General features: G+C 37.4%; 2 protein-coding genes across 2 annotated transcripts in view; one reads left to right on the plus strand and one right to left on the minus strand.

Annotated features, from left to right (window-relative positions):
• Positions 1–23501, minus strand: part of zfhx3 (zinc finger homeobox 3) — a 460260-nt gene extending 436759 nt beyond the window's left edge. The window contains exons 1-2 of the mRNA XM_041786249.1: positions 23401–23501; positions 17198–17272 (exon numbers count right to left, since the gene is read on the minus strand). The gene's annotated coding sequence lies outside the window, so the exon portion shown is untranslated. The remainder of the gene's footprint in view (positions 1–17197; positions 17273–23400) is intronic.
• The window catches only part of hnf4b (hepatic nuclear factor 4, beta), an 88159-nt gene that overhangs the window by 49890 nt on the left and 14670 nt on the right, over positions 1–23599 (plus strand). Inside the window, 1 exon segment of the mRNA XM_041779249.1 lies at positions 1441–1538. Within this exon segment, the coding sequence (XP_041635183.1) occupies positions 1441–1538 (98 nt within the window).

Raw genomic sequence — 23599 nt, forward strand, 5'->3', positions numbered from 1 at the left:
TTCTCTCCTGAAGTGGACTTCCTCTAACCTCACAACTTCCTTCCTCTGTCTCCGTTTCATGTCAATGTGGAACAAATGCGTTGTTTATTTCTCCCTAAAGATGCTGTCTGAGGTGTTCTGCCCACGCAATCCATCCTTTCTTATAGTCATCCAGATTTATAAGTGGAAGAAAGTTTATGCGGGGCAGGAACTATCAATTATTCAGTCAGAGAAATAATATAGCACCCTAGAAAAACTGCCTTTTGAGAGGCAGAACCCTCCAGCAGACCCAGACTGATCAGTGCAAGCCAGTCTGTAGTCCATTTCACAATGTTTTTACTGTGTACACCAATTTGAAAAAAACTGTGAAACTGTATTACAAAACATCAAAAGAACTGTATGTTAAAGGAAAAGTGTCGAATTCAAGGGAAAATTATTCATTTTCTGTTTTTTTTTTCAAGATTGCTTAAGGCACAGTCATCTTATCCAGAGGATAATGAATGCTGTTTAACAATTATCTTTTTGATGAGAAATATTCTCACAACAGTCCTCATGCACACCCTAGTGGAAACACACGGGGGATGTTTGAGGTGAAGGCACTGGGACACAGCTTACCCCTGTTTTTTAAAGCATCAGAGACAAAGAGAAATGTAATCAAGACCTGACTCCCTTCAAACTTTATAAATAAAATATCATCTTACTGAGACGCTACGACAACCCCCTCCATGCCACAGTGACATGAGAAGCAGGTATGACTGTCCAGGATGAGGGCAGCCAGAGGAGAGTTTGAACCAGGCGGTGTTAGATAGTTATACTTAATGAACTGAAAGAAGAAGCAGTTTTTTGGGGTCCCTATGCCCCAGGATGGCCCAGACTCGACCAGAGCCAGCCTTCAGACAAAGGTGCTCTGTCTAATCTGGCCTCATTTTATGCCTCTTTAACCATGACCAATGTATTTAAATGGCTGTTTCTTTGACAGATGCTCAGTTCAAATTATTCCTAACTGGAAATTTGTAGGAGTGATATTAAATATCCTTCAGGCCAGGCTGCCTAAAGAGAACATAGGAAACATCAAAAGGCCAAACACTTCAAAAAACTAAAACTAATGATCCTAGCCCTCCTCCAGGGAGAAGGAGGGCTTCAAAAATTGTCCAACCTCCCCCTGGCCACAAAAAACATCACTCCTTTAAATAGAGATTTGACCATTTCCCCAACCCTGCTGCATTTACAAGTGATTTAACATGAGATACATAATGTATATCTCCCCATCTTTGAATCCACAGGGGAGCAGTTAGGTAGAATACGTACCATCTTATCTGACACATCTGTGGTATATAAAATCTACAATATAACCCTCAAAAAGACATTAAAGAATTTCCTCCCCTCCATCCGTACTACTTTGCTGTACTTTCCACAGCACTTTCAGAGAATTTTAAAAACTTGTTTCTTTTTTCTGTCTAGATCTTCAGTAAAGTTCTCACCACTGAAGGAGCTGCACCACCACCGTGAGGCCGCTGCATGCGGAGCAATCCCAAGGAGGAGAGAGATCAAACGACAGAGTCAGAAAAGGAGAGAAATAATGAGAGCAGGGAAACAGCTGGCAACATTCATCTTAAACCCTGATGGGAGTCGACGGCAGCGGTTAAGTAATAATAAACTACTGAACCTGCAGGTGTAAGTGGGCTGACTGAACAGACACACCTGGTCAGACAGGGTGGGGTGTCAGAGGCGAGAGAAGTGAAAGGGGTTAAAAGTTTACACACTTACAGGGGTCCTACATGCAGGAGTGTGTAGATCTATATAAGGTGAAAGAAATCAGTGTACAAGGAACTGTATCATTTTTCATTCTGCAGATGCTTTTATGTATATTCTTAAAAAGTACATAAAGTTTCCTTTCTATTGAGTCAACACAAAATACTTAAAGTTTAACTATCAAAACGGACTTTTAGGGATTCACTACTTTTGTTTTTGAGGATTGAATAGTAGTAAAAAAAAAAAAAAAGGTGAGTCATTCCAACCACAAGTCTTAATTTTAAAAAATGAAAAAAGCTTCTAAACATAAAATAAGCCTCAGGCAGGAAATTGCTCCTTACTTTAATTCTTTCATTTTTCTCCTCCCAAAATATAAAACACCAAACTCTGCTGACTCACGAACAGCATTTTTGCCTGATAGATTTAAGAATATGTTTACATAGTCCAAATGCATAGTTATAGGAAAAATGACTTGTATAGTTTATTGGCGTTTTTGGAATAATAATAGTGAAATGAATGGGCACCATATGGACTGCTGAGTGTGGTTTTTCAGCTAACTTTCTCTCCCTGTAAAAAGCTTTTTTTTCTGAAGGCTGAGTCTAAACAAAAGGCAAATGTTTAAAGTCATTTCTGTGAAGTCATGCCTGGCTTTGACAATCAAAACCCCAAACTCTCTAGCCTAGAAACACCCACTGCTTCAAGAGTCAGAACGAATACCTACACAGATTAGTGCAAATAATTTATGACACGACTACTTTAAACACTACTGACATGTTTTTGTTGCAACAGCCAAAGGAGCGCAGAGAGGCAGAGAGTCTGACAGTCACATTTCAGGAGGCTACTTCCAATAAACAGAGCAGGGTTGTTTCAAAGGAGGCTGGTGAGGGAGAACCACACTCGGGTTTGTGCTAATATTTAGTCAAAGGTTGCCACACAGAGACAGACTTTACACAGTGCATCCTGCTGGTTTATTTCTCAACAAGGTCACTGCTGTACCGCTTCCAAAGGCTAGATATACAAAAACATAACAATAATTCTCAGTAAAGATATTGGAGACTCTAGGGAAAAAAATAAAAATACTCTTATTCATGCATTTGGGCTAGGGTTGTCACAATAGAAGATTTTGAAACTTTGGTGAGATTCTAGTAAAAATCCAGTAATACTGTTTTTAGACCATTGCCACAAAAATATACATGTATATGTTGATGTCTTAAATAAAGTACACAGTACACTGGATTTTTGTCAATATGTAATTTACTAAGATTTCCAAGATCAATTTTGCTGATACTAATTTCAATACCAATATATACATGGTAAACAAAATTTAATTCTCACCTTTAAAGTCAGTCACAGAAAAGATGATTTCAGGTGTCCATTATCTCAATTTAAAACTTTATATTTTAACACTATTTTAACCGTAGCCTGGTTTTATAGGTGCAGTGTAATATTTAGCCTAGTATCATTTAGAGAAAAATGTAGCATCATATTTTTAGAATGCCTATCTACATTAGTGTTTAATCACCTTAATAAATAAAACTATTTAATGCTCCTTAACTTAGAAAAATGATTTTTATTTTTGTATATGGAGGCTCCTCTCAGTGGACTCCACCATCTTGGATTCATGCATTTTGCATGTTTCCACAGTACCACAGAACAGACCAAATAACAGGTATCCATCCTTCAAAATTCAACCGTTTGCCACGGTTACAACCAGAAGTGAGCATTCCAATCTAAAATCTGACCACACTGCATCTTTAATGCATTACTACCACCAGGCTGTAGCTGCGGTGCATCTATAGGCCATTTGCTAAATGCATTTAATAATAAATAAAGAAAGCAGCAATGTCTGATGACACAACTGCAGTGCTAAGAAACTACTCCTAATATAAGAAACAATCTGTTTAACAGAACAGGTATTGATCTATTCAACCAAGAATTATCAAGTCAAATAGATTGGTTCTTAGATCACAATTAGCACAAGGAAATGCTTTAGATGCAAGATGATTTAGATGCAAATCCCTGTCCACCTCTTCTGAAAATTTGAATTTTTCTTCAACTGTTAGTGATTTTCAAAGAGTATTTTTTCTTGAAATGCTGATCCCTTGCAGCTGATAGATATGGCTGATATACTGGCAGTAAATATCAGCAGAAATCTTCTATTTGCCTGTGACAATGATTAAATTCTACGCTATAATCTGCCAGTATTGACTAAACTGCACAGATACACTGGCAATATTTCAGTACTAAATACTGCCAACATATTTGCGCAATATACAAACTATTCGCTTTCTGATTTACTATTCCGTAGCCTTCTTACAAACATAACTGAAGATCTGAAGTGGGTTTTTTTAGTACTTTTCAACACCATATATAACTAAAATAATAAAGATTAAATCATTTTAAAACACTGAAATACTGTAAATTTAAGCAACCTTAACATGGGAAAAGAAAAGCTTGAAAACTCAAATTTCAAGTTCCTTTTTATTCCCACTACCACTATGAAACCCTTCCTTGACAATATTATAATGTATTTGCCTTGGATTGATATGTCTACAAATAAAAAACAGTTAAGGGTTGCTACATAAGTTGGGATTTTAACTTCACAGGAGAGAAAGAAAAGCTCCTTCATGCCGTCCCTGTGTCACTGAAAGCTTGACAAGCACCAGCTGAAGGCACAAATAAAGCTGCAAGTGAACATTAAGTTCCTTCTTTTAGTCAGCAACAATTTCAGTCTTACAGCAGTTTCAAGTAGAACCATTTGGCACTGGTGGGCTGAAATGCTGTGCCAGAAATACCAGAGCTCTGGGGTCAAAAGTGTTTAAGAGTTTAGTTTCATCCACCCATTTCAAGTTGATCAATTCAACACCAATTGTGCTTTCTAGCTTACTCCAGACCAGTTTCAAGGAATCAGGCTTTATATGTGTTTCAAACAAGAGAAACCAGCCATAGATATTCAACTTAACTAAAGTCAGTTTCTCCCCCTGAAGGGAATTAAAAAAAATCCCAGCTATGACTGGCTGGATGTAAACCTGTAAGTATTAACCTGGAACAGCTGTCCTGTAGCCCCGGAGAACTCCAGGGTCCACCATCAGAAGAATGAGCCCACAGTCCTGTTAGCCACATGCTGCATGAATTTAATTTTCAACATCTGCTGGCTTCATGCTTCTATGCTTTCCATTCCCACTGCACATTCTTCACAAATTCAGTAGCTTCCTTCTTCAGCATTTGTAAATGTTGTTGATTGTGGAAAGTGTCCATGTTTACTTTAAATCCCTGGTTGTTTCAGGGCCAGCTCTAATTACCTACAGCTGCTCACTCCAGGCCTTTCACTGACCATAGTTTTAAACACATGGTAAGCATTTTTCAGTTAAACGTTACATTTCTAATGCATGCTAAAAAGTCTGTTTGTTAAAAGCACACATAGGACGCAACCTATCTGTGTCATCTTTTCTGGACTCACAATGAGCACACGTCTACACATGGCAAAACAGTAGTAAAAAAGCATTGCTTTTGTTTTCACACTCAGTTGTAAATATTTGGTTGACCTCTCATAAATCGACATAATGGCCGAGTGAACTAACATGATGTCAGTATCAGTTTACAAAACATACACTACACACGCTTTCACTGATCACTGCAGTACAAGAAAGCCTACCCTGTGGAGGTCATCTATATGAAAACTTTGGTATTTTACTTTGATTGTCAGCCTACTGAATTACATTTTTATTTATTCTCTCATGCCTGTAGTGTCTGACGGCAAAGATGTGAGAGACAGAGAGAGAGAGAGAGAGTGTGTGTTAAGGCGCAGTCAGCTGCTCTTTGCCTGAGGACCTTGTCTGCTCTCACCTGCTCTGTTTGGCGGCAGTGTAACAGCGAATTTTACACCGTCTGGGACACAAATTGGCATTTTGAACCCTAGTTATTCCTCCAGTATAATCTAATTAAAAGACACTGCCATGGGGTAAAAATCAGAGCATTATAAAGTTTGATAGACAGACAGACATAAAAGTGTTTGCAATTTCACAACATACCGGGCACGAGTGTAAAACTTCAGAGCCTTGGCTGGAAGAGGTTTGGGCTAACTGAATTAGCCCAACTACACGCTCTGTGGTGAGTGTGGGCACAATATGAGGTTCTGAAATATGATTTAACTGTAGTTTCAGCTTTGAAGTCCAGCCAAAGATTGTGTGACTGACATTAGATATTACACTATGGATGGATGAGTGAACTGTGTGTGCTATGGGCACCAAAGGTGTTTTTATTTTCTTTAAAAGCATGCCTAAGTATAGGGTTTCCACTCACATTCCACTCTGGAAAAATTTTTGAGTGAAAGCACAATTGAAAAGCAAGAAATGCACAACATGACAACTTTATACTTAAGGTAAAAGCTGCAAAAAAATACAGGGTCAAGTTGAGAAATGGTCTTGCTGCAGATATCAGAATGTTTTTCCAAACAATTTACCTCCATTTCAGATGCAAACTTGCCAAAAAACAGTTTTTAGTGTTTTTTACAAGCATGTTTCTATTCACAGGCTACCAAAGGCTAAGTGTAGCTGGGAATGCACAGGAAGAATACAGGTACTCAAACCAGATCTGTCAAAAACAGACTGTCACTCAAAATATCCTATTTCCAGGTCTCCTGACTAAGATGATGTAAGAGGAAAGAAATGAGTTTGAATAAAACATGAGAACATGGCAAGAAGCTTTATTTCTGTATGTGTTTATCCATTTATTTATTTACTTATTGCTTACTTGTTAGGGACAGATACATTTAACATGGGAGCAGTCATCCCATGCAAGTATCACAGGGTTTACACCACGTTCCAAATTATTACGTAAATGATATTTTTCTCTGAATTTCCTAAATAGTCGATGCAAGACAGTCATTTTAATTTTCAGGTCATCAACCCTTATATCATAATTCAAATTTTAATGAACAAACCTCTAAATGATAACTTTTTTTCAAAATTAAAAAAACACTCAAAATACACTGTTCAAAATTGTTATGCACAAGAGACTCTCAAAACATTTTATAGGTTTAAGAACTGAAAATGGTCATTTTTTTTAAATTGAAGCATTAGGTCGTCATATTTAGTTAAACCAAAAGCTATTTCAGTCAAAAACATCTCTAACAGGCCAAGTTACATGTTAGCATAGGACTCCTTCTTTGATATCACCTTCACAATTCTTGCATCCATAGAACTTGCAAGTTTTTTTGAGAGTTTCTGCTTGAATTTCTTTGCAAGATGTCAGAATAGCCTCCCAGAGCTGCTGTTCTGATGTGAACTGCCTCCCACCCTCATAGATCTTTTGCTTGAGGATGCTCCAAAGGTTCTCAATAGGATTGATGTCAAGAGAGGATGGGGGCCACACCATGAGTTTGTCTCCTTTTACGCCCATAGCAGCCAATGACACAGAGGTATTCTTTGCAGCATGAGATGGTGCATCGTCATGCATGAAGAAAAAATTTGCTATAGAAGGCACTGTTCTTTTTTTTTGTACCATGGAAGAAAGTGTTCAGTCAGAAACTCTATATACTTTGCCAAGGTCATTTTCACACCTTCAGAGACCTTAAAGGGGCCTACCAGCTCTCTCCCCATGATTCCGGCCCAAAACATGACTCCACCACCTCCTTGCTGACATCGCAGCTTTGTTGGGACATGTGGCCATCCACCAACCATCCACTACTCCTTCATCTGGACCATCTAGGGCTGCATGGCACTCATCAGTAAACAAGACTGTTTGAAAATGAGTCTTCATGTATTTCTGGGCCCACTGCAACCGTTTCTGCTAGTGAACATTAGTTAGGGATGGCTGAATAGTAGGTTTATGCACAACTGCAAGCCTCTGGAGGATCCTACACCTTGAGGTTGGTGGGACTCCAGAGGCACCAGCAGCTTCAAATACCTGTTTGCTGCTTTGTCGTGGCATTTTAGCATCTGCTCTCTTAATCCGCTGAATTTGTCTGGCAGAAACCTTCCTCATTATGCCTTTATCTGCATGAACCCATATGTGCTTTTCTTCACAGTATGATAATCACTCTTAAGTTTTCGTGAAATATCTAATGTTTTCATACCTTATCCAAGGCACTACACTATGACGCTTTTCGGCAGCAGAGAGATCCTTTTTCTTTCCCATATTGCTTGAAACCTGTGGCCTGCTTATTAATGTGGAATGTCCTTCTTAAGTATTTTTCCTTTAATTAGGCTCACCTGGCAAACTAATTATCACAGGTGTCTGAGATTGATTTCAGTGATCCAAAGAGCCCTGGGACACAATACCATACATGAGTTTAATTGAAAAAAAAATTGAATGTTTATGACACCAAATCCAATTTGCATAATAATTTGGAACACAGTGTACAATGCATATTAGAGCAAAGATATTAGCCATTACATGTGACTTCAGTATCTAGAGCAGGAGTGTCCAAACTTTTTCCACAGAGGGCCACATACAGAAATATATAAGAATGGTGGGGCCACTTTCATATTCCTTGACTTGAGGATATTTAAGAAAGACCAATCCAGGGTCAGTTCACACATCCTTGGCAAATGAACACACCTCAATGGCTTGTTAATGGCTGGCAAGGCAAATAGTCAGTCATTTTCTGTATTTTGGGGAGCCAATCAGATTTCAGGGGGCCCTGTTCTATCAGGACAGTATAAATCAAGATATCTTCTTGTCAAAATGTTTGTCTACAGAATCAACATGGTAGCACGACCTAGTGCTGACATGGAAAAGTACAGTTGAGCACAGTCTTCATCATCTCATGTGGGCCATATTTCATTTTATTTCTAGAATAGGGTTAATAGCTGCACGGCAGCGTGCCACGCCAGATCACCAATGTCAACTGTTAAAACAGTTAAAAATTCTAAATACAGCCAGCTTTTCTTCAGTAAATTTTGAAGACATTTATTTTTGGATCTTTTTTTGGGGTTAACTCTGAGTGATTGAAGCCAAACTGCTGTTAGTTTTCAGCAGATGATGACAAATTGCTGCTGGAATCCCTACCACAGGTGTGCCGAGGAGGCCACCTGCCTTAAACAACTGTATGGAGGAAAGACAACTTCGGAGCTCTGGTAAGGAAGAGCTTGTATCGGAGATGGCCAGGAAAAATAAAGAATCAACACAGCTGTTTGAGGAACATAAGAAAATCAACAGCAAAATGGACAATATGCAGGATAACTTTGAAAAGCAACTAAGCAGTATGAAGGAGGATCTTTAGTGCGCCCTCGAGAAACAGATGGTCTCTAAAATAGATAGAATTCATTATTCTCTGCAGAAATCAATCAAAGAGAACCACACTGCGGTGATCACGGAACTTGAGCGGTATGGCCGCAAAATGAGGGAAATGCTTGATATTGAGATCAGCCGCCTTCAATCACGTATGCTGGTGCTGGAGGAAAAGTTTAAAGCAAGCTTTGACAGCGCAGTGGCTGCAACCCCAAAAGTAAGATTTCCACCCAATGTATCCATAATTATTGCTGGCTTGCCAAGGGAAGACAAGAAAAATATTACTGTTACAGTTCAATAGCTGTTAAAAGACGGTCTTGGAAATGACAGCCAAATCAAGGATGCTGTAAGACTCAACGGGAGAGGAGGGCAGCCCAGCGTGGTTAAGGTTGAATGTGCATCCACGTCAGACAAAATTGCCATTCTTCGCCTAAAGCGCAAACTGAAGGACCATGACAAGTACCAAAAAGTATTCCTCAGATCAGCAAAATCCTACTCTGACTGGTTGCTAGAGGTGAACTTTAAAACACTAATGAGAGAAATCCCAGCTGGCAAGGACTACTGAATTATGGGAAGTGGTCATCTTATGAGACGCTAGAACATAGAAAGGTGGTCTGAAACAAAAGCGGGGAATGGCCACGTAGGTACCAGTGTAAACCACCATGATCGTAATGGTAGAGATGCTCGCAGCAGCTGGGAGATGCAAAATAAATGGCCTGAGAGGGAGAAGCAAGCTTGGCAAGAGCATCGGACTGTGCGCCACGGAGGCGCGGCATGAGGGGCGCAATGCCTGGTCTGATAGAGATGCCTGAGAGAGCAGTAACATGACAAGTGAGAGGTTGATGGGTGAGGAGTATGAAGGTGAAAGCACATGAAAAACTTCACATCTACACAGCCTAAATGAAAGTATTTCACTTCTCCATTGGAATGTTAATGGATTGAAATATCATAAGCCCACATTCTCCTGTTTTATTGATTTTCAAAAAGCCTTTGATTTAGTCAATCATGACTTTTCAAGATTTAAACTTAGCAAGATTGGGGTTAGTGAAAAATTTAACCAAGATGTTACTCCTTTATAGAGCACCTGTGGCATGCGTTAAAGTGAATGATCACTTTACAGAATGGTTTCCCACACCCTCTGGGGTTAAGTAAGGTGACATTTTATCACCAACGTTGATTGCTAGTTTTAATAATAATCTAGCTGGAGAGGTAGAAAATGAAAATGAGGATTATTTACAAGCAATGCTGACATGTGTTCATGAATGGTGTAAGAAATTGAGACTCTGGGATCCCTTTCTCAAGGTTTTACCCTCTCTGGAATAAGTCGTTTGTGGAGCCACAGCTCTTCCTAGACCAACTCAAAATTAACTAATGTGAACATATAAACAAGCAATCACATATAAATCAAGGAAAGGAAATAGAGAGCTAAAGTGGGGTGGGGGGTGGTGTGGGGGTGTTCTGTTTTGTTCTAATTAGTCTTCTCTCTGTTATAATTTTCTTTTTCTTGTAAATGGATCAATGCAACTTTAACATTGATTGCAAAAGACATTTTAGATGATGCATATTGGTCTTGCATGTATGTGTGTATTTAATATTTTTTATATTTATGTTTATTTAAGTATATATATATATATTTATTTTTTTGCTAATTTTGTCCCTTATTATTATCATTTTTTTTTTTATCTTTATTATAATTGTTGTAATTTAATATGGTAATATTAAATTGGTTTACTTTTATAAGTGCTCTTTTATAATTTTATAATTAGTTAATAGTATAACTGTCCATTTCTTTAACCTCTTATATGGTTACTTGTCTTGTTCTTGTTTTTGTTTTTTTGTGTTTTTTTATATTTATGTTTTTTTTATGTGTATATGCCAGAAGTGGATATTGTTGGTATATTTTGCAATTGCTAATAAAACAATCTTTAAAAAAAAAAAAAAAAAAAAAGAAATGGAGACTCTGAATTAATCAAAAGAAAACACAAGTTAGGAATTTTCGTAAACCAGGTAGAGAAAGGAGTAACTTTCTGTTTTTTTTGTGGGGGACAAATAAATTGAGTTTACTGATAAATAAAAATATCTCGGTCTTTTTCTTCTTTCTTACATGGTCCCTCAGTTCTGGGAGATTCAGCAAGTAGAGCACTAGGGGGCGTTATAAGTAAAACTAAACCACTCAGAGATTTGGGCTTTCCCACGTATTCCTTGTCCTATTCTAGATTATGTTTCAGGAATGTGGCGTTATAAAAGATTCCAGAAGTGTGAAAATGCCTACAACTGTGCCATTTGGTTCTTCTTAGGCCTACATAAGTAAGCCCTGGTTCTGGCAGCTAATGGAGATATGGAGTGGGGCCCATGCGAAATAAGGTGGAAAGTTAGCATGGTGAGTCTGTGGAACAGGCTTGTGAGGTTACCAGCCAGTAGGGTGGCCAATAAAGTTTTTCTTTGGCATATGTCCGTCAATGGTGAGTGGGCATCTGAAATATTTGATTTACTTAAAGAGCATGGAAACAGGGAAAATTATTTAAATATAACCAATGTGAATTTAGACAAGTTTAGATCAGAAATAAGGGATAACTGGACCAAATCATGGGCAAATCAAATCCTGCTGAAGCCAAAATTACAAACTTATTGCTTGTTTAAGAAGGATTCTGAATGTGAAAAATATGTTGAATATAATTTGCCAAAAAGCTGCAGATACCTGTTTGCACAGCTAAGGTGTGGTATATTGTCAATAAACATTGAAAACTTGCAGATATAGAGGGGTGGGGGAGGATGAGAGAATCCTAGAATACTGTGAGCTAAATGAGGTGGAAAATGAAATTCATCTTATTTTGTATCTTATTTTCTACAGGAAACATTGTTTAGAAAAGTTCAAGATCCTGGTTTTGATTTAATTTATATGGACCACAGTACTATAATGAAATATCTTTTTGATAATGTCTTTGCTTTGTCTGACTATCTCTTTAAAGCATGGGAAGAAGAAGAGTCACTTATAACAGATAATTGTATCAGACTGTCACGAGGTTTATACATTTCTGTTGAATATATATTTTGTTTTGTTTGTAATTATGCTACTTTCTTTGGGGGGGGGGGTTGTGTTGGTTTATAGTATTGTATGTCTGCCTCATTTTACTTACTGGAGTGTGGTAGATGTGTGTGTGTGTGTGTGTGGGGCGTTGTATACTTATTTACTGATATTGTACTGTGCTGTAAGGTGCTGGCCTGATTCTGGAATATTTACTGTTTTGTTAGTTAATGTGTCTGAATAATTCCATGTGGGTTGGGGTCATGTAAATGACCAGACACGTAAACAAAATATTCATTCATTCATTCATTCTAGAATCTGCTGCAGGCCAATCAAAAACAGACTACGGGCTGCATTTGGCCCCTGGGCCACAGTTTGGACACCCCTGATCTAGAGTATGTCCTGATGAGTTAACTTAAAAAAAAAATCAAAGTTCACCACTGTGATCACCAATCCAAATCAATGCATATGAACCAAAGCACAATGTGAGACATCTTAAAAGACAATAAATAACCAGGCTTCATAAAATATAGAGAACAGCTGTGTGAAACGACAGAGGAAGCAGTAAAGCGTAAGGGAGGGCTCAGAATTTTCTATAATGGATAAAACACAGATCAGTATGGTAAGGGAGAACAGGATATACTAAATCTACCTCTCTTGGAGCATTAGACAAAAGCTGTCAACATGAAAGAGGATACAAGGTCTCATATTTTGTAACAGGAGGAAAATGTGATTCTGAGATTGTCAAAACAGTGATGACACACCACTGGTCTAACTTGCTGCAAAAATGTTGGAGATTAATCTGTTTTCCTTTAATGCTCACCTAGCAGGGTTATCACATTTGACAATTACTTTCTGGTCGGTGGTCTTCTAAAATAAAAGCCAACATTATGACCACGCTGCAACAAACTTCACAAAATGCTGTAACTGAATGAGGTTTGATGATATGACAAGAATGTAACTCTTATAAAGTTATTTCTCAGTGGCTCCATGAATACAGCAATGGTGAATGCTTGCTTAAGCACAAGAACCAACTGTTCGCTATGACTGACTTTTGGTAGGGACTATGAACATTTACTCAGACTGGATGCACATCTGAAAATTGTTACTTATCATTTTGTGCACTGTATGCAGTTGTACTCAGATTGGGTTTCTTTAATGTCAGCCTCAGAGCTTTTTACTTTTGCACAACTAAGTCTGTTTCTAATGATAGCTCAACTCTTTGCTTGAAACAATATAAAAGGAAAAGATTCTTCTAGATGAATTAAATGCCTTCAACCTGGTCACCTGTCAATCAAGCCAAATGCTCCAGACAGACATGCATAAAGAATTATAGTGTATCATAAGCAGGACTCAAACCAAACTTTAGCAAAAGGTAGAATAACATTGGTGGGAAAAGGCTGTTCAACATGCCAGTGAGACATTAAAATATAACCCATGGGTCAATATGGGGTAAACAGCTGCATTCCTTTAAAGCTTTACCTAAAAATAAGCTTAACATGTGACTTAAAAAAATCCTGAAAACCTCATCATGGCAAATATGACAAATAACATCCCAATGATCTAAGACAGTGGCCTTTAAGAAATGCGCACATGCATACAATTTATTTGTCAAAAAGTACCTTGTTTGTTGAGGACATGTCACATCGAAGGCAAAGTTGAGCACAACCAAGCCGTCTCAATGGACGTGCTCTGTTAACAGGGCCGTATTTAGAGGCAGAGGCCATGTCTGTTTGAACTTAGCCTTACAGTTCTGTGTTCATTTAGTCACCAGTAGGGATGAGTATTAAAATCTGGTACCGGCATAGTACCAACACATCTGATACCATGTGGATCTAATTAAAACATGGATTCAATACCCTGCCATCCCAAAATGAAAGGCATGAAAAATGTTGTGAATTTGTGTGATTTATGTGCACTCACTTTATTTCAACTCAGTGTACATGCCTTTATATTGTTTTGCTGACAGAAGTAATATCTCTGCTCTGATTGCATTTTCCTACCAAGGAAATAATGACTCTGACTGACACATTTACTTCATCGTTTGTCTCTGACACAACGCCAGTATTTGAATTTTGCTTCAGCCTTTTACATTAAGAAGTTAAATCAGTTTCCTTTTCTTATCCCATGTTTACTGACATTTTTTAAAGATATTTCTGCTAATCATTTGTGATATCTAAACAGAACAGTGTGTGACTCAAGTACTGATTCACGCATTGTTTAGGCATCGGTCCTGTGTACTGATTTAGCACTAGTATTTAAAAACAAACAAAAAGAAAGACAATACCCAGTCCTAGTCACCAAAAACTCTGTTTAATACTTCCATAAGCATCTGTCTTTGATCTTAATACTTTGGGAAGATATTTCATTTTTGACTAGTGTACACTGTGTGGTTAGTTGGAATTAGAAATTTCTGGATCAACATATTCACTAAGGATGCACCAACGCATCAGTTTAGTATTGATATCAACTGATATTTGGGATCTGCAGATGAACACTGGTCATTAGCAAAAAAAAGTGGCATGAACAGATATTAGTAGGCAGTAGTTTTATCTGATGTGTTATATCAATTTAATGCCGGCATCAAGTACACCCAACACCTGAATCAAACAAGAGACTTTTGTGCTGAGCAGAAAGAATTGTCTGTTGGACAAACTCAACATGACTTAGTTTATGAAAATGTTGGCATGTGGGAGTTCTACACCAAAAGAATTGATATAAAAAAAACAAACAAACATAAAGGTATCAATAATAGCTGTCAGCTAAATTGTTATTTTAAACATCAGTATCGGGATCGGCCCAAATTTCACAATTAATGTATATCTAATTTCAACTTACATAGAAGTATTAGATTACCTTAAGTTGGCAGATTGTGATTAAATGTAGTTTACATTCACTAAACCTTTACGTTAACCAAATAACCAAGTATGATTCTTAGGCAAAGCAGCAACAGCAGCAACAATGGGACATTTCATTTCTGTGTACCCTGTGTGACAATAAGCATTAAAAAACTGAATGTAATTGCTCTCCATTTATAATCCATCAATATCATGTAGACATTTCATCCCTTTTCTTCTTGTCATAACTCCTCTTTCTAAATTTCCTGAGACACTAATGAAAAATGAACCAAAGAAAGCAGATCATGAAAAGACTATTTGGTTTCCTCTTGGTCCCATTCTCTTCAGTCTATGCTCACAGAGTTTTTTTTATTAATTTTATTTAATTATCCACAAAGCTCTTTTTTTTTACCGGGCCATCTCTGTCTGTGTCCTACTCCCACTGTGTGAGCTTTGTAATTTAATAAAGCTTCATTTAAGAGAGAAGTTGATTAAAAAATTAAGCTCCACTGATCACCACAGCCACAGCCCTCCCCATTATATGAAAAGATCCAATATTTCATATTATGAACATGTCGGGCAGAAATTATCACCGCAGGACAAGTTAATGCTTTCCACACAATCATATGACAATGACAGCAAACCCCACTACGGAGAATGTCCCATTTAGAAACGGAGAATTACAGGACTTAAAATAATTTCCCTCTTTTGCTCTGGGTCAGAATTTTTTTCTTCTTCCCTTGTTCTTGCTGTCAGCCTTTCATATATGAACTGTTAAATTTTTATTCATAATTCATGTTTTATTTCCACTTAAGACAGCAGGTGACTGCTAAATCTTGCCTTGTGTAGCTGTGGAGGAGATATCTTGTACTTCTAGCTTTTTAGAGCGAGTGATGACACTGTGCAGCAACACTGGGCTGATGAATAAGACAACCTCAAACCTACTGCCCTCTGCTTGGTTTCACTGTAGAAAATCGCACCAACAGCTTATTTACTTTTAGCCATACAGCCTCTTTGAAACAGAATTTCCTTAAGTTATCCCATCTGTGTACACAGGCACACAAGCCACTAATACAGAAAATGTGCAAGCTGTCAACTTCTATTGTTACTAGAAAAGAAAGGAATAAATGATAAATGTTAAATCTACAGTGCAGCTTAAAGCTAAATACCGTCTCACTGCTGAGGAAACATAATCCACACAATTAATGCTTGAAAATTATAGCCTGGATCTAGTGGCAGTTTTGAAACCATAACTTATTGATTTGGAAATGAAAACCTGTACTCTTCAAGGTTAAATCCAGTCCAGCCTCATTACTGTGCTGTCCTTGAGAGGCCCCGCACCAGGGCTGCTGCAAGGAGCAGAGAGGACTGCTTTAATGAAGGTGAATTTAATGGGATTTAATGTAGCTGGGGGCAATGGAGCAGCAGAGATATGGTTTTAACAAAGAGCAAGGGACCAAGGGTACAGCCAAGAGAGCAGCCATTTTCCTTTCTTTTTATTTATTTTACATTCAGCCGAGCAGAGTAAAAGCACACCACATTTTCATCTGAGTCAGCCCTAAGAGTCGGTGGTTACACTTCTGTAGTCTGGGCAATACAGACCTCTAGCTTTCCATGCTTGGTTCACACAGATATCGTGTAACAGCATGTCATTTGAAAAAATCTATAATGACAAAGACAACACAATGTTTATCTTAGAATAAAATCCTCCTTATTTTAACATTACCTTTTTAACTGGATTCCTTTTTTTACATTCATCTTTTTTGCCTTTTTCGTTTAAAACCTTTGTGATAGATTGTTGTAATTCAGCTGGAGAAAAAACACCCACTATTGACTGAGGTAACATGATTCAAGATAACATGATGACGCAGGCGTTTTTTCACATTTACAATCACACGTTAAACATCTTTAGGGAGCCCAGCAGGGCTCAGAGTCACATTTATGATCATTCCTGCACACATATAAACTATAAGATCTATTTTCTCTCTCCCTCTCTTCTTACTTAGCTAGAGTTCTGATAGACTAAGCAGTTGCATCTTATCAATCCTCTTCAGTTCAGCACTGTGTGGATACTTCAGGCTGTTAAACACAAAGCTTTAGGACAAGTCCGAACATTTTTTTTTTGTTGTTTTCATAACCTGTCTCTATTATTAATTGTGTGGAGCTCTCACAGATGCTGAATCCCATTTGCCTCATGCAGTTTGGCCCTTCAGCTGCAAGGTCATGATCACATGGCTATGCCTTCAGCTTTTCTAAGCTTGATGGGAACAATGTGTGCCTCCTGCAAATAACATTAAATAGCCTGCACCTATAGTAATGCCCCATAAATATGCCAAAATCTCTAAAAGCATAAAGAAAAAAACCTTCATACCTGATTTTGGAGCCCTTGAACAATCATTTCTCTTATTTTCCCTCTATCCTCTCCTGCAGGAGGGCTGACAGGGAGCTAATTCACAAACAGAGAGAGGGGGAAGCAAAGATGTGATTACAGTTGCCAGTGCTATCATATATATCATAAAGTGTTTGCTGTTAAAAGCAGGACAAGCTCATTACTGCTCATTGACCCCCTAAAGAGTTGGATGCAGCGTCAAGACAAAGGGCTCTTTCATCCTTCATTTCTTTCAAATTCAGCAAGATATTTTCATCCAAGATTTTACTTACATTTTATTGTTAGATCTTACTGTTACGTACTGAATTACAATACCAACCACTTAAGGGAGAGGGGTTAAAACATCGCTACAAAAGTAGAAAACAAAAGTAGAACATAAAAACATATACTTAGATACATGCACCAGCTCATTAAGACGTGCTTTTACAAGACATCAACCTTGTGTATGCACTGATGTGATACTTGAGCTCAGTGCACTAGAAAATGAGAGAAGGGCAGAGGCTATCCAAGCTCTTTTCTCTGTCCTGAGGCATTTGAGAGCATCTGTGGAAGCAGCTTAAAAGCTTGAATGACAGAAGTAAGAACTCAGGATCAAGGGTCACTAACAAGTACAAATAGCATGCAGAATATTTCACCTGAGAACACAATCATTGGGAAGGTATTTGTAATAATTAAAAACAAAAGTTTCTGTCATGCAGCTTAGAACCAATGTGTCATTATGATCATGATGACTCTGAGGTGACATTTTGTAAACATTTTGTTTTAACTGGAAATAAAACAAAATCTCAAAGAAGAAAGTCAGGCCATCTCCTATAACAAGAAATCATTCGTTAAATACAAGGACCATTTAAAGCCTTTTATCGTCAGTGCTGACAGTGATTGAAAAGGATTAAAATGGTCTCTGAGAAATCTTTCATCTTCCTCACAGAGCTCCCCTGCTGACCTGCAAGCAAGAAACCCCTTCCAGATTTTTCTCCTTCCGGAGAATGTCATCTTTATTTCTAAGTGGACCGAAGGAACCTTGTCAGGGCCAGTTAATTCCTCAAAATTACTAAAAAGCCTTGATAGCTATAAAACCAGCCTAATTGTTAACACATCTGCATTTTCTATTTAATCTTTGACTTTCATTGGTGCTGTCTGTAATCCCTCAAACATGACTAATGGGAAACATTAAGTACAGGTTTGGGAACAAGTGGTTTTAATTAAAATACTACGGAGGACTTTGGGAGAAGGCTATTCTTTTAATCGTTACTTAGAGCTTTTATGTGAAGGCAAGGACACACTCTGACCTTGGAAAATAAAAACAAGCTTTGAGTAAATTATATAGATTCATTCAAAGTTGAAATATCATGTTTTATTTTCTCTTCTGGCACTTTGGAAACAGCAAATATAATTTAAAAAAACAGCTCCACACTGCTTTTAAGTTGACATATAGCCTCAGAAACCTTTAAGGCAGTTGGCTGGCTCAGTGATATCCTTCCCTGAAGATTTTAAAAGGACAAGATCACCTTTTATCAAGCTTTGATGTTAAATGCATTATAATCAATGAGTTGTTTAAAGCAATACTTCAACATTTTGGCAAATTCGCCCATTGCCATAATTTCTATAGTCTTAGTAATAAGTTTGTTACCTTTAGTTGTCAGTGCAAGCTATTTTTAGATCGGCGCTGCCAAGTTCGGACCTGCTGTGGCAACTCAATGTAAGCAGACGGTATTCCGGCTTTCCCTCATCAAACTCATCAAATACACAATCCAACAACTTCAAAACGCTCTCGTGGACAAGTTGTGACCTGTACATTCATCACTTTGTGTGGTTTAAATATTTAGCCCTTTTTTGAGAAATTTCAGAAAGACATTTGATTTAGCTCAAAAATATGAATATGAATTAACACTGGTAGAAAAAAAAGGCCAATAGTATCTCTGTTTTCCACAGCAATTCACCTTTTTTTTTTACAGGAACTTTTTTCTGTTATGTTCACCACCCAATATCGGTAAATAAGCAACATACATGATAAACTAAAAACAATCTCATCTAGTCATGACAGTATCACTATATCACTGTGTTCCTCATCAAACAAGTGAAATAATCAGTAATGCAGCAATTTGGGAATATCTTCTTCTTGTCTTTGACAACGGGAGTTATGTCAGAGAATTTAAAAGTTGAGGAAATGTTTTTTTTGTGTGTGTTTAAAGCTCTCTGAATAATTATAGATCTTTATCTATTTTTCCCTGATTTTCAGAGTATCTCTTTTAGGATTATTTTTCACCTACAATCCCCAATACCAAAAAAGTTGGAACATTGTGTGACGTGAATAAAAACAGACTTTTAACCCTATATTCAATCAAGCACAATGACAAGATATTTAATGTTCAAAGTGATAAACTTAACAGATTTGTTTTTAATCTACACATATTAAATTCATGCCTGCAACACATTCCAAATGAAGTTAGGACAGGACAAAGAAAAGACTGGGAAAGTTTGGAAATCTCAGAAAATATTCAGAGCATTCCACAGGTAAGTAGATTAAATGGTAACGGGTGATAATACCATGACTGGGTGAAGTAGCACCCCTGTAAGTCTCAGTCCTTATTTTTCTCAAAAGATTCAGAGAAACTGGATAAATCTCTGCACATAAGGGGCAAGGCCAAAAACCAAAAATGAATGCTCATGACCTTTGATCCCTCAGGCAGCACTGAATTAAAATCAAAATGAAAAAGGGAATGCTACATAACAACAATACCAACAAGTGCCACTGGCTTCTCTGGGCCTGAGCTCATCTGAGATGGACTGAAACCACATTTCAAACTGTTTTGGTCCCTTAATTAAAGAGGGAAAGGATCCTGCAGATTGTTATCAAAGTATATTTCAAATGCCAGCATCTGTGATGGTGTGCGAGTGTATTTGTGCCCACAGCATGGTTAACCTGCACATCTGTAAAGCACCATTAATACTAAGCAATAGAGGCAGGTTTTGGAAAACATATGTTTCCACTCCAGTGATGTCTTGGTCATGAATGTTCTTTTTTATTTTAGCAAGATAATACCAGTCTACATTCTGCACAAGTTACAACAGCATGGCTTCACAGTAAAAGGGTGTGGGCTCAAGACCTGTCACCCACTGAAAACGTGTGGTGCATTATGAAGTGTAAAAATGTCAATAGAAAGCCCTGTTCAGTTGAGCCACTTAAGATAAACATTAAGCAAGAATGGGGCAGAATTCCACTTTCAATACTCAGACAATTAGTGTCTTCAGTCCCAGATGTGTACAGGATGGTTGTAAAAGTTTTCTAGATCACTGTATTCTGTTTTCATTCACATTCTACACAATATCCCAATTTTTCAGGAATTTGGGTTTGTTGATTCAAATTTAATTCTGTGTTGACACCACTACAGTTTTTTGAAAAATCATCCCACTTATATGACTCTACTCCACCAAACTGACAAAATTAGCTATGTACTTAATAATCATGATTTTATTTTGAATTTTAGAGTCATGTTTTACTCAATAATGTGTTTAGATCTGGTTTTAATTATACTCTTTACAAATGGCTAAAATAATCACGCCAAAAAATTTTAGTTTGGGTTTGTTACTATAACAAAGCCTGACCACTGTGTGGAGTTCCCCAGGGTCCATTCTGGGACCATTACCTTCTCTTATCTGAATCAATGACCAGTCTATTGCCTCATATGTTCTTTTCCGAGTAAGGTTTGCAGCTGATATAACTTTAGTAATAATAATAATAATAATAATAATAATAATAATAACTTTATTTGTATAGTACTTTTAAAAACATGGGTTTACAAAGTGCTTTGACATGTGCAGAAGCAAGTAGAAAAACAAAGCAACAAACCCAAACAGAAGACAAGAAGACAGAACCTGACATGCAGACCACATCAGCAGAATCCAAAAACTTAAAGAAACTAACCAAAAATATTGATGAGATAATAATTCATCAACATCAGTATACATCAAAACTTAGACGTCATGTGATGCCATGCAAAATAAGACATCACAGACATCAATCAGAGTGCAGACATGAAACCATACTACACAACTCAGACATCATGAACGTCATCAGGAAGCAGGCAAGACACAGACATCAAGTGCCATAAAACGATAGGAACCCAGGCAATGCAGGAATCCAGCTACACAGGCTGAGACCGAGAGGACCAAAATTAAAGACGTGAGAAATTAAAAGAGAAAAAAGGAGGAGTAAAAACAAAACAGGAGATAAACGAGAAAAGGCAGTAAAATGTAAATAAGAGGGCAAAAACAGATACTAAAGCTAGGTAAAACAAGCTCTAAAACTGTAAAAGCAGTAAAATTGATAAATATTGTAACAGAGGTAAACAAGGGAAGCAATAAAGACATAAATGCAATAAAGTGAGGAAGACAGTGATGATTAAAAACAACCAGGGGGCAAGGAAATAAAATGAGGTTGACAGGGAGTAAAGGTGAGATTAAGAGGAAATTAAACTAAAATAGATAAGAATCTGTGTGAGGATAAAAACCAAATACGAAGAAGACAACATCACATAAAAGAAAGTCTGTAAAAATGAGTTTTAAGAAGTCATTTAAAAGATGTCAATGATTCTGCATGGCTTATCTCCTCGGGCAGGTCGTTCCAAAGTCAAGGCGCTCTGATGGAGAAGGCCCTGTCACCCTTAGATTTGAGTCTTGACTTTGGAACGACCAGGAGGTTCCCACCCAAGGATCTGAGGCTGCAGGCTTTACCGCGTGTCTCTCCCCCACTATTGACCCTGTTTCTGACTCTATCCACTGTCCTCCTCTATCTAATAAAGGCACAAAAATGCCCAAAAATAAATCTTTAAAAAAAAAAAAAAGTTCTATAATATATTCTGGAGCCAGACCCTTCAGTGCCTTAAAAGTAACAAGATCGTAAAATCAATTCTAAAACTAATGGGTAGCCAGTGTAAAGATCCTAAAATCGGGGTGATGTGATGTTGTCTGTTAAAACCGGTTAGAAGCCTAGCTGCTGCATTTTGAACCAGTTGAGGGCGAGAGAGGGATTTTTGGCTGAGACCTGATAAGAGAGAGTTGCAATAGTCCAGATGGGAAAAAATGAGAGCGTGGATTACCTTTTCCATATCTGACTGGTAGAGAATTGGTTTTATTTTGGCAATTATGCGTAAATGAAAAAAGCATGACTGCATAACTTTACTGATGTGTGTTGTTAAGGTAAGGTTGGAATCAAGTTCTACTCCTAGATTTTGGGCTGTTGATTTAATATTCAATGACAATGGACCAAGGCTGTTTGTGAGTGTATTGGGAGAGTTTTGAATATTGAAAAAAATGATTTTGGATTTGGAATTATTGAGTTGTAGTCCTCTCTCTTTCAAATTTCAATACAGTAATAAGGGAAGCTAATGTTGGTTTAGCTGGCTGTGTGAAATGGTTTAAACCGAAAATATTATCTTTGAAAATAAAGAAATCTAACTTAAAAAAAAAAATTAAGTGTCAGAAAAATCATACCCCAAGGATTTCTCAAACAAAAACAACTGATTTTGTTAAGATGTCTTAAGTATCATCTACTAGATGAGATCTCTGGGAATTTATGTTGATGAGAATATGAGTTGGGAAGAACAAATACAATAAGTTAGCACAGAAACTAATAAATATCTCAGTTTTACAAGAATGGTTAGCCATCTTGTCAACACCAGTTGCCTTCTTATTCTTTACTATATTTTCATTTATTTACATCTTTGGTGCTATAATCAAGTTTGGGTAAGTCGTCAATGTATCTTTGTTTTGTGAAAATCTTTTTGTTATACATTTTAAAGTATTATTGCTACAGTTTAGAGATAGGTGTAACAAAGGAGGTTTCACAACACACTCACATGAAGGTAAATGTCTTATGTCTTTAGCTTAATTGTTAGCTTACTACATTTCTGCTTGACCCACATGGTGTCCTCAGGTAGGCTATTTCAATAACTAAGTCCTTTTGGAGTTGGACAAATGTTAGCTGTCTTGCTATTCTTAAGAAGAGATGAGCAAAAAAAAAGAGAAACGTCGTGGCCTCAACATTGTTCTTTCAGTCTGGTACTGTTAGCTTAAACTATGGTGGCATTTTTGAAGAAAACGGTGGCACTTGACACTGATAATAAAACCTCATATAAAAGGCACCGTTAGCTAACTTCAATTTTCTATCATTTGAGAATACTTACTGTTACTTTGTAAACACATTTCGCTAGTCTTCACTTTGCCCGCAAACTAGTAAGTTATCCGTCGGTTGAACAGTCATAAAGTTTCCATTAGTGGTTTCTTTAACGGCAAGTGGCGGATATTTGTCTTATTTTCCGTTAAATACGTTCCAGGAAGTGACGTAATGTTGACTTAAACCCCCCCACTATTTAAAAAAGAGTT

The sequence above is a fragment of the Cheilinus undulatus genome, linkage group 1, assembly GCF_018320785.1.
Source record: "Cheilinus undulatus linkage group 1, ASM1832078v1, whole genome shotgun sequence".
NCBI classification, from domain to species: domain Eukaryota; kingdom Metazoa; phylum Chordata; class Actinopteri; order Labriformes; family Labridae; genus Cheilinus; species Cheilinus undulatus.